Here is an 11,644-nt window from a genome sequence, read left to right as displayed (position 1 = left end):
GTAAACTTATTTCAATATAGATTATTTTTAATTCCGAAATTTCAGCTATTTTTAGATTGTATTTCTACTTAGACTCTTATTTTCTTTTTTTTCTTTTTCTCCGATTAATGTAGAAATTTTTAGCCCCCACAACAAATATGGTGCCTTCTTTTCGAGCTGATATAATAGATAGATACGAGGGGAGCGGTCAAATAGGGCGGAGAGAGAAGATGGGTTGATGATAATAATTGGGCAACTCTCGTCGTCGTCCGGTAGGGAGTAAATTATTAGGGGAGAGGGAGACTGGACTGTTTGCAATAAAGCAATGCTAGTAGTAGTAGTAGTATATTAATACCGAAACCAAAACCGCAGTAGGGGGGAGGGGAGAGAGCAGCTTGCCGTCATGCCATGTGATACATGATAGGAGTAGAAGGAGAAGAGGAGAGAGAGTGTGTGTGAATCAGTGAATTAAGGTGGTATAAGTAGCAAGCGCCACCGGGGAGAGTTCCTTGCTTGGTTTGGTTCCTCTCTGCTTCTCTCTCTTTTCCTCCCTCCGGCGACCACCAGCATACCATACCATCGCCGGCTTGCTTCCTTCCTTCCTTCCTTCCTTCCTTGGGGGAGAGAGAGAGTGTGTGTGTGATGGGGACGGGGTGGCGGAGGGCACTGTGCACGTCGGTCCGGCGAGATCCGGAGCAACAAGAGGTGAAGAGGCGAGGAGAGGCCCCAAGCCCCCGGTGTGGAGGAGGCAGCAGGCTGGGTGGCTTCTTCTCCGCCATCTCCAGCAGCCATAGCAGCAGTAATCCAGCAACAACGACGCCCACCCTGCGATGCCGCACCAAGCCAAAGCCACAGTCCAGCAGCAGCGACCACCAGCAGCAGCTTCCGTCGTCCGCGCCGGCGCCCAAGAAGAGGATGCCTCTGCTGCAGGCTCTCTCCGTGCCATCCTCGCCCAGATCCCCCTCCAGATTCGCCCTCCTCAAGGCCTCCATCCTGCCCAACAAGGTAGGTACCTCTTCTTCTCCTTCTTCTTTAGAAATGATGATGACTCAAATGAAGAATAAATAGCTCCTGCCTGCCTTGGCCCTGTGATCCCCCATGCATATCATATATATTATGCTCTTCTTCCTCTTCTAATCTGGCTGTAGCGGCGGACGGACGGAGATGGAGATCGAATCGATCAATCATTGCCACCACTCTCTCTTTTGTCCTAATCCCCTTCCCTTCCCTCCCCTCCTTGAGATTCGATTCGATTCGCCTCACGCAATAATAATAATAATTACTCCATCCGTTTTAAAATATTTGACACAGTTGACCTTTTTAGCATATATTTGATCGTTTGTCTTATTCAAAAACTTTTGTGAAATATGTAAAATTATATGCCTAGAAATATGTAAAATTATATGCCTCCATAAAAATATATTTAACAATGAATCAAATGATAGAAAAATAATTAATAACTACTTAAATTTTTAAACATGTGCTAAAATATCAACGGCGTCAAACATTTTAAAACGGAGGTAGTAACTAATAATAACATCACAGGCAGAGGAGCAGCTTTCCTTCCGTCCTGCAACTGCAATCCCCCACCCCGCCACTTCCTCTTTTCTTTTTGTTTCTTTTTAAATTTCTTTCTTCTGGGAATGGGAGTGACAATGCGAGTGAGAAGTAGAATGGAACCCATGAAATTAACGGTGAAGGTATAATTGCAGATATAGGTAGGTAGAGATAGATCGAGAGGATGGATGATCTCGAACAAGATGTAAAAGGATGATGATGCAGGGCCCAAAGGAAGAGAGAAAGGCTGCTCCTCTCTTTTGGAGTATGTCAAACAACAAGTAAAAGGCTGGCTGGGGATTGGGGAAAGATGGATCAGATTCAGATCAGATCGCCCAGCTTTTTCTTGATTTTGATCCTCCATCGATTACCAATCAATCAAATGCCTGCCAAAAAGAAAGATCCTCCAGCCTTTCTTTCTTAATTTTGCTCCATCCACAGCACTCCACTCACTGTGGACTCTGTTTATTTAGTTTAGGGATTAGGGATTATTACTAGTCTTGTTGTACTTGTTGATTTTGTTGAGAGAAAAGAAAAGAAGGAATTGATTGCTAAAGAAATAAATAATGTTGGATGGATGCAGAGCCGGTGCGGCGTGTGCTCCCACGGCGTGAAGACCGGCGCGGCGGCGGTGTTCACGGCGGAGTGCTCCCACTCCTTCCACTTCCCCTGCATCGCCGCCCACGCCCACGCCCTCGCCGCCGCCACCGCTCTCTCCTGCCCCGTCTGCGCCGCGCCATGGCGCCAGGCCCCCTTCATCAACAAGCGCACCACCACCACCGACGACCACAAGCGCAAGTCCTACGACGACGACGAGCCCCTCCTCGCGCCCAAGGCCGCCGCCGGCGCCTTCAACCCTATCCCCGAGGACGACGAGGACGACGCCACCGAGTTCAGGGGCTTCTTCCCGGCGCGCCCCAGGAGCGGGCTGGCCGTCACCCTCGCCCCGGACGCCGCCCTCGTGTCCGCTGGGCGGAGGCACGGCAAGTACGTGGTGGCCGTGAGGGTGAAGGCGCCCGCCCTGCGCTCCTCGCCCTCCACGCGCGCCCCCATCGACCTCGTCACCGTCCTCGACGTCAGCCAGGGCATGATGGGCGACAAGCTTCACATGCTCAAGAGAGGCATGCGCCTCGTCATCGCCTCTCTCGGCCCCGCCGACCGCCTCGCCATCGTCGCCTTCTCCGGCGCCGCCAAGCGCCTCCTCCCGCTGCGCCGGATGACGCGCCAGGGCCAGCGCTCCGCCCGCCAGATCGTCGATCGCCTTGTCGTCTGCGCCGCCGCCCAGGGCCAGGAACAGCCGCAGGCCGTCTGCGTTGGCGACGCGCTGCGCAAGGCCACCAAGGTGCTCGAGGACCGCCGCGACCGCAACCCCGTCGCCACCGTCATGCTCCTCTCCGACACGCAGCAGCAGCAGCAGCAGCAGCAGGATGCGATCCGGCGCCCGCCAGCCGCCCCTCCGGCCACGCGATTCACGCACGTCGAGATCCCCATCGGGCCAGGGGAGGAGCCGGCCCGGTCGGCGCTGGTGGCGGAGGAGGACGACGACCAGTTCTCGGAGCACGCCTTCGCGAAATGCCTGGGCGGCCTCGTCAGCGTGGTGATGCAGGAGGTGCAGCTGGAGCTGGCGTTCCCGACGGGCGAGATCACGGCGGTGTACTCGTGCGGCCACGGGCAGCAGGCGGTGGCCCTTGGGGGCGGTGGCGGCGGCGCGGCGGTGAGTGTCTCCCTGGGCGAGATGTACGCGGAGGAAGAGCGGGAGCTGCTGGTGGAGCTGCGCGCGCCGCTGAGCCAGAGCCACCCACACTCGCTGTCCGTGCGGTGCAGCTACCGTGAGCCGGCGTCGCAGGAGACGGTGCGCGGCGCGGAGCAGCAGCTGGTGGTGCCGGCCCTCCACGGCGGGAGCTCGTCGCGGCGGCTGCACGACCTGTTCGTGGCGACACGGGCGGTGGCCGAGTCGCGGCGGCTGGCGGAGCTGAACGACTACGCGACGGCCATCCACCTGCTGTCGTCGGCGCGGGCGGTGGTGGTGCAGTCGGCGGAGCAGGGGCTGGTTGGCAGCCTGGACACGGAGCTGAGCGACATGCGGTGGCGGCGCGGGCAGTCGGCAGGCAGGCGGCGTGGCGGCGAGTCGGAGGAGACTCCAGTGGGGACGCCGCGGGCGCGGGGGGGAGAGCCGCTGACGCCGACGTCGGCGTGGCGCGCGGCGGAGCAGCTGGCCAAGGTGGCCATCATGCGCAAGTCCATGAACCGTGTCAGCGATCTCCACGGTTTCGAGAACGCCAGATTCTGATTCTCATCATCTATCAATCTCAGCTCAGCTTGTAATCAATGATAATTTTCTTTTCTTTTTCATTTTCATTTTCATTTTCTTCTTATGTGAAATGAATCAACAAACACAAGATATGTCTCCACGACGAAGAAGAAAGAAGAAAGGCAGAATTAAGAAGAGGGAGGAGTCCCTGCCGGAGCGCGGCGGACGTAAATTACATCTACTCCCTCCATTACTGTTTTCTTTTTCTCTTCTCTTTTTGTACTCCTATTCAAAAATTTGAACTAGTTTAGACAGTCTCATCCTCTCTAACTGTCACTTTGCCACTCATTCTCGCTTCTCGTCTCCCAAGTATCAAATCGTTCGTTATCTAACAACAGTATCTTTTGCATACCAACTAATAAATTTTACCAAAATATGTAAAAAAAAAGATCGTACATGCACTTCCAATTACACTTATGTGTAAAGTATTAATCTAAAATTCACTATATTTTAGTCGTAACAAAAAAAATTAAAATCCCTAATAGTTTTAAGGATATAAATCTGTTCGAATTTTGACTCTTTTTCTCTATGTATAGAATGAGTTTGAAGATAAAACATTACACATAAATGCGATACTACTAAAAGTACTTATATATTTTTTTCTTCAATTTTTGGTGAAGTTTGTTTGTTGGTGTGCATGTATGTACACATACATCGGATACATTCCCATCTAACAAACGAACTTATCTTTCATTATCTATAGAAACCAAAAATCAAATCTTTTATTATCTAAAACGCGAAAACCAAACCATTCGTTATCTAAAAACCAAAAAGAAAATATTTCTTTCTTTATTTCCATTTTTCAGTTACTACGTACTCCCTCCGACCGAAAGTTTTTTTTACATTAATATGGACACTAAATCCAAAAAGTTCTATAAACATATATTCGCGTAAAAAAGTTGATTTATTTTAGTGCAGATGGGGGTAGTATTTAGAGTTTGGAATGGATTAAGATGATGCAAATTGCAAGATGATGGCATGCATGTGAGGTGGTTAAGGTTTTAAATCAATCAACAGACAAGAGGGCAGCTCCTTCACTGCTTGGTGCTCATCATTCAGTCCATGATCCTCCGCTGCTGTTGTGTTGTAGGCTAGTGAGTGCCTTGGTTTGATGGAATCTTTGTGCATGACATGGCCATGGGATTGGGAGGGAGAAACCAAAACAGTTAATCTGATCCTGACTGACCTGACCTGACCATACTACCTGAGATGAAGAGTGGGTGATTAAAACGACATTGGAGATTATGATGATTCATGCATCTTCTTCTTCTTCCTTTTCATAGCCAAGCTGATTGATGCAATGTTCTTCTTGATAAGGGCGGTTTTGGTGTGGACTGGACTAGTGCTAGAGCTTACATTGGAGGGAGAGAATATGGGAGCAGTAGACTGATTGCTTCCATGTCCATTCCTTCACCACAAACAAACAAGCAAATTAACAAACAGTGTGCTCATGCTCATGCTCATCATTCTTCACCTCTTGTTTGTGTTCTCTGTGCTTAGCATAGCAGATTAGCAGTCCAGCCAGCAGTAGTGTCGATTTGGGCGCAACACAACAACAATTCCGACGCTTTGTTTGGCCGCTTGCGCTTGCCTCCATCGCACTCTCTGCAATATCAGGCATGATGAGCTAGCCGCTGATTGCTGTAGAATGTGCCCACATCTGCAGCACTGTTGCAGGGATGGACGGCTCAGCTGGTACGTTGTCTACAGTGTATACCGTATCCTCTCCACTGTCTCTGCATACACACAACGATACTGCTCTACTGTGTACTACTAGTAACTGCTATCTCTCTCTTTCGTCTTTCAGCAACTGTCTGTATTCTTCTTCATTCATCAAAGGAGCTGAACGTGGCATATACTCGTATGATATATAGTACATACGTGAGATCAGATCTTATGGGACCGTTTTCAAAAAAAAAAAAAAAATCTTATGGGGCCAATGCAAGCAACATGCTTGCTCTCTAGCTAGAGTTCCCTTCTCTCTTTTTTTATGCCTTCTCCTCCTGTTTGCCTGATTATTCTGTGTGTGTGTGTGTGTTCGTTCGGCCCACTCAATCACTTGCTTACACATGATGCAATCATTTAGTATTCATTTCCACTAGGGTTTATCAATAAAATACTACCAAAATTAAGCTAGCATTTCTTGCCTCCTTCACTGCTTCTGAAACCTTCTAGGCTTCACTGTTACTGTCAGATAATAGTAGTATCATTGATCAAACTTATAAGTGTGTATAAATAAAATTATTGTGTATAAATGTAAAAGTCTGCCTTTTTCTCTCTTGGGTGCAGTACATAAAACATGCATGCTGATATGCAATTTACAAGAAGGTTTCTGTTTATGTTTTCTTGAGCCTCCCCTAGCTAGCTACTTGTACAAAAGGTTGTAAGCTGGTATGTCACGGATTCCATTGACGTCCTCCAGAGATAGCTCTCTCTCCAGCTGCTGCTTTGTTGCTTCCAGCACGTCCTGGAATTTGCCATTTTGATTAATTTGATCATCAGTTAACTAATTAGATTTTCACTACTCCAAATCCAAATCTACAGTTAGTTACTCCCTCCGTTTCGAAATATTTGACACCGTTGACTTTTTAGCACATGTTTGACCGTTCGTCTTATTCAAAAACTTTTGTGAGATATGTAAAATTATATGCCTATATAAAAATATATTTAACAATGAATCAAATGATAGGAAAAGAATTAATAATTACTTAAATTTTTTAAATAAGACGAACGGTAAAATATGTGATAAAAAGTTAACGGCGTCAAACATTTTAAAACGGAGGGAGTACTTTCCAGGATGAAGAAAAGAAGGAAACGTACTTTGAACTGCATGTAGGATGCTCGCATTGCCAGCCACTGGGCATCCATCATCTCGAAAGCTATACAGTACAGGACGTCAAATGCCTCTTCGTGTTCTACCATTACCATGCAGTGAATTAGTAGTATTTCATTGTAAATTATACTTCAGAAAGGCACTGCCCATGCATGCATGATTCATGGGAGAAGATGACAAGATACTAATAATAAGCGATCATTTGCTCACCTGACAGCACTTTGATAAAGTTAATCCCTGGCAAAGACTTGGGCCGTTCTGAGCAGAGCAGCAACCAAATTAATTAGCTACTAAAATCAATGAAGAAGTAAAAGGGCAAACGGAAAACAAAAGAAAACAAAAATAAAGGGCACATCAATCATACCTCGTGGCATTATATACACTACATGCCATCTGAAGAAAGAAAAGAAAACAGTTGAACTAGCTACTAGTCCTAGCAAGCAATTATAGAAGCAGCCCGGCCAGCAGCGACAATTCAGTAACTGCATCTCTAACCAGTTGCACTCAAGGAGCACATGAGCAATAAGAGCCTTTCTTGTGTCAAAGCATATATAATATTTTTTCTTCCTGATAATTGTTAGTCGTTCGTTCTTGGAGTTGGCTCAATGATTAATTCTGGCTAGATGATTGTGTGTACAATATTTATACAGGTAATGATAAATCAAATAGCAGGGGCAGAGAGGGAACACACAATGAGACGTACTGTTGGGCATCTGAATCAGTTAGCAGTTAGCCATATATATATATACTATCTTCTTTTCGAATAAATTTTTGCATAACATTTGACCATTCATCTTATTCAAAATTTAGTATAAATATATAAAACTATATGTTAAGATTATATTTTATTTAATGATAAAACAAGCTAGTCACAACAAAACAAATGATATTATAAATTTTAAATAAGACGAATGATAAAATTTTATATAAAAAGTTAACGGTCTCATCTATTTTTTTTAAAGGGGTATATACTACTACTTATTATGCACCAGCTGTCTGTCTATATGCATATGATATGGTCATTATCAAACCAAACCGCAAGATTCCTCTAATTGTGCAGACTGCATGCACAAGAGAATAAATAAACACAGAAGATGCCTTGTTGATGCCAGTACGTACCGGACCATTCTAATATGTGCTTAATTAGTACTACTACGTAGTTAGTTGTTTGACTTGTACGGCTGGGCACATGCAGTGTAGATGTACTCTTCTGACCAATACCGATGCAGTGCAATGTACATAGTCAATGATGCACAGGCCATGCTGATCAGCTGAGTAGTGATTCTTACGACAGATTATTAATTTAGTTATCAATCAGTTGCACATCTACAGATGCCATGCACATGCTGGCCCCTTCTTAATTAATTGATCTCTTCTGATTTCATGTTTTGTTTTTGTCATGCTTTCTTTTGTGTGCAAACGTAAATGCAAACACAAACACAAATTATGCATGTATATATATGCTGCTTCAATTCGATCTTGTGCATGATTTTTTTTTTTTGGTCATAGATATAGATACAAATGTATATACCTACCTGCGTTGAGCTCCAGCAGCTGGATCAACATGTATGAGACGTTAACACCAGCAACTGCAAAGGGGTACTCCCATGTGGCTCTCATCCCTTGTTTCTTCAGAAGCAGCCTCTGGTAAGAAGCCTATCATGCATGAGTGCAGTAATGTCTGTCAGGCTCAGCTAAATTGTTGTTACTGACAGACATTGAAACAGCATCAACATACCGTACCGGATATGTTGTTGCAAAGAAGAGAAGATTCTCAAGTCCCACAAATCCACAGCCCCTGAAGATCAAGAGTACCGGATATGTTAATTACGTTGTTTATTTCTAGACAAACCAATTAGCTACAGTCACCAGTTAGTATAATGTAGAGTTAGAGATTAAAAAATATTTAAGTACCTGAAATCAGTCGATGGGTTTGGGCCCTGCCATCCCATGTCCTTCCACTGCTCTGAAATTAAGCTTGACAGCTCTGCATCCGGAAATGAAGCACTCCACAGAGCCCTGAGAGCTTCCTACAACAAATTACTATCTACATTACTGGTACATTTCTATTTAACCTTGCTGATATTTATATATATTTGCTGGAATTTCCCACCTGATGATCTCTCCGAGTTTGATCATAAGGTATATTTAGTCTTTCCTTCAGCTTTTGCAAACGTTGCTCCTGATGAGTGATGAGTGGCATTGAACAAGGTTAATTAATTAGTTCAGACTTGAGATGTGAGAAATGCTATGTCTTGATGGATGCTGTTATAAAAGAAGAGACCATCCAAATCCAGTCTCGCTTGCAAAGTTGGCTGGGCAGAGTTATCACTATTTACTGCATTTGATGGTTTAGTTGAATACTACTAAGAACGAGCCATCAGAAATGCAATGTGACTATTTCCATTATCGAAAAAAGAAAGATAATGTGGCTTGGTGTATGCTAATCCTAATACAACTTCACCTGAACAGGGCTCAGCTCAAAGGTCTTCTCAGCATTGATTTGGCGCCTTCTACCTGAGCTGGTGAAAAGGCCCCCAAACCATATCCTATTCCCAACCATAGCATCAACTGCAATCAGGATATTTGCAAAACAAGAGTCAAGCATAGAGCATGTCTTTGAACAATATGAAATTATATATGTCCAGACGATGACATGAAAATTATCCTACATATAATTTGAGAAATCATTCCCAAAGCTAGAAGAAAGTTTTGTGCAAAACAAGCAGAGCATTAAGGGATATACGAAAATTTGTTTTTTTAGTAGAGTAATATTGAAGTAGTGTAAAATTCTGATAACCTCAGTGGTATGCGCTTTCGATAATGAATTACTGTGTTTCGTAAACATGTTAGAATATAAATTTATATAAAATTATGAGCTTTGAATTTGAAATTCAAAGCCATGCATGTGTTTCAGCACAAAAAAAAGGCTAGGCAACTGTTTGTGGTAATATTGAATTTTTGTCTAGTTTTATGTGATAATGTTGACGCCAAAACAAGATAATGGCAAAGAAAAGATGGAATGATGATAGTTGAATTGGATGAACGCATACAAATATACCTGTAGGGGTTGGAGCTGAAAGGGATGAATGCCCATCAAAGAAGACGAATCAAAAGCCGTCTAGCACGGCAAAATAAGCATACATACATGCATGCCTGTTGTTATTTCGTCTTGTTTTGACATGCATACACGTAAGTAGGCTAACTGCAGCAAGCAAATCAATCAATAGGCTTATGTATGTAATATTTGAATTTGATTGATGTTCTTAGCTAGCTGCAACAATTAAGATACATACATACATACAAGAGAGGAGATGGAGATGGAGGGGGGAGAGAGAGAGGGACCGGAGGAGAAGGAAGAGAGGAAGATAGAGAGGATGGAGAATTGGAAACGGTTTCCAATCCAACAGCCTCAGCCTCTTCAATTCTTCCCTTCTTCCTGCCCCTCCCCTTGCCTGCCTGCCTGCCTGCCTGCCTGCTTGCCTCTACAACACCAATAACGCTGTGTTTCTTCACAAAAACGACAGCTGTGTGCATGCACGCTCCATATATTTCCTCTCTCCGATCATCCCTCCCCACCATTCGTACGTTTTATTCATTCGTTCTTCCCAGACCAGAGCAGGGCAATTGCAAATTAAGGACCTATCTATGTATATGGGTGGGACTCACATTGGGCCGGCCTTGTAGCAATCATTCATGCAGGCCCAAATCAACAAGGAAAAAGTACACCGAAGGTCCCTCAACTTGTCATCAAGTTACAAAATCGTCCCCCAACCGCAAAACCAGATACCGAACGTCTCTCAACTAATCATAACCGGGCACAATAGATCCTTCGGTGGTTTTGACCCCCATTTTATCCTACGTGGCGGCGGAGTTAGCGTGGGACCCGCATGGGCCCCACATGTTAGGCTGAGTCATCTCTTCCTCTCTTCTCTTCCTCGGTTTCTTCTCTCTCTCTCTCTGCATGTAGGCGGTAGGCCGGTCGGCGGGGCAAGGCAGGAGAGGAGGAGGGCGGCGCGGCAGCCGCGAGGCAGAGAAGCGAGGCGGCGGCGAAGAAGAAGTGTAAGCCGCGGCGACGGTGGTGGCAGAGCAGGACGCGATAGCAACACTCGACCTGGTTTTGCTCTCGGGCCTCGCGAAGGCGAAGAAGCCTCCTCGACCTTGACGCTCGTCGTTGTCACGCCTAGAAATTTAACCCAAATTTCCAGACTATTTTGTGTATTAAATCCCTGTCCAGGACCAGCCAGGGTACACACAAAACGACAAGTAATATACAGTTCCAAACGTAAATAAAGCGTAACATACTTACAGAAGAGGCACTTAGTCCTCACACCGAAAGAGAACGACAGCAGCGGAAAAAGGCCATCCTAGCGGTGCTTCAGCTTTACTCCACAGGCAAAACTCAACTGGGGTCTAAGCCTTGGTCTTCTAACTTCATCTTCAGCTTAGAAGCACTACACTTCTGAAAAGGGGGAATAATAGCAAGGCTGAGTACAACCACCGTACTCAGCAAGCCACACTAATGATGCAAACGTGCAAGGGGAATACAAGGACGGCTTGTGGCTATTTGCATAAAGGCGGTTGTAAAACATTTTGTTGAGCAAAAAAGTAAAAATGCTGAGTAATTAAAGTAACATTAAATCTCCACTGATCAACGCTACACCACGTTGAACAGGCCCAACCAACCCACCTGAACTACAGTGCATTGAGTCAATTTATTAAGGTGGGACTGATCACGGTGAATCTGGTCGACCGCCCATAACCGCGGGCACGGCTATTCGAATAGTTTTACTCTGATCAGAGGTGTACAACTGTAACCACAAGACAAAGCCCCACAACACGTTTCCGTGCGCCGACATGCCACCACGACATACCGGAAAGAGGCCGTGACAGGACCCTTCGCATAACCCCCTCTAGCCAAGCACACCACACCTCAGGTTTCACCCTCGTCCCCAGCGGGCAAT

At 45.6% G+C, this 11,644-nt stretch overlaps 2 protein-coding genes across 4 annotated transcripts; one reads left to right on the top strand and one right to left on the bottom strand.

Annotated features, from left to right (window-relative positions):
* The first annotated feature begins 325 nt into the window (after positions 1-325).
* On the top strand, positions 326-4,104 carry LOC127771521 (E3 ubiquitin-protein ligase WAV3). The gene is made up of 2 exons (XM_052297441.1): positions 326-984; positions 2,120-4,104. Exons 1-2 carry the CDS (start codon positions 622-624, stop codon positions 3,824-3,826), a joined length of 2,070 nt encoding a protein of 689 aa, XP_052153401.1. The 5' UTR covers positions 326-621; the 3' UTR covers positions 3,827-4,104.
* Positions 4,105-6,056: 1,952 nt separating this feature from the next.
* On the bottom strand, positions 6,057-10,213 carry LOC127769736 (uncharacterized). Of its 3 annotated transcripts, none has more exons than XM_052295363.1 (10): positions 9,977-10,213; positions 9,742-9,885; positions 9,145-9,251; positions 8,794-8,862; positions 8,595-8,710; positions 8,424-8,478; positions 8,216-8,336; positions 6,891-6,938; positions 6,668-6,762; positions 6,057-6,314 (listed from the first exon to the last, which is right to left on the bottom strand). In XM_052295363.1, the coding sequence occupies exons 3-10, from the start codon at positions 9,241-9,243 to the stop codon at positions 6,213-6,215; spliced, it is 705 nt and encodes a 234-aa protein (XP_052151323.1). In that variant the 5' UTR covers positions 9,244-9,251; positions 9,742-9,885; positions 9,977-10,213; the 3' UTR covers positions 6,057-6,212. The 3 variants fall into 3 exon arrangements, with proteins under 3 accessions (XP_052151323.1, XP_052151324.1, XP_052151325.1); XM_052295364.1 differs by having other exon boundaries at positions 9,981-10,213; XM_052295365.1 differs by having other exon boundaries at positions 9,985-10,213.
* Positions 10,214-11,644: the final 1,431 nt, after the last annotated feature.

The sequence above is a fragment of the Oryza glaberrima genome, chromosome 4 (genome assembly GCF_000147395.1).
Source record: "Oryza glaberrima chromosome 4, OglaRS2, whole genome shotgun sequence".
Taxonomy (NCBI): domain Eukaryota; kingdom Viridiplantae; phylum Streptophyta; class Magnoliopsida; order Poales; family Poaceae; genus Oryza; species Oryza glaberrima.
This window is presented reverse-complemented; position numbering and strand designations above follow the sequence as displayed.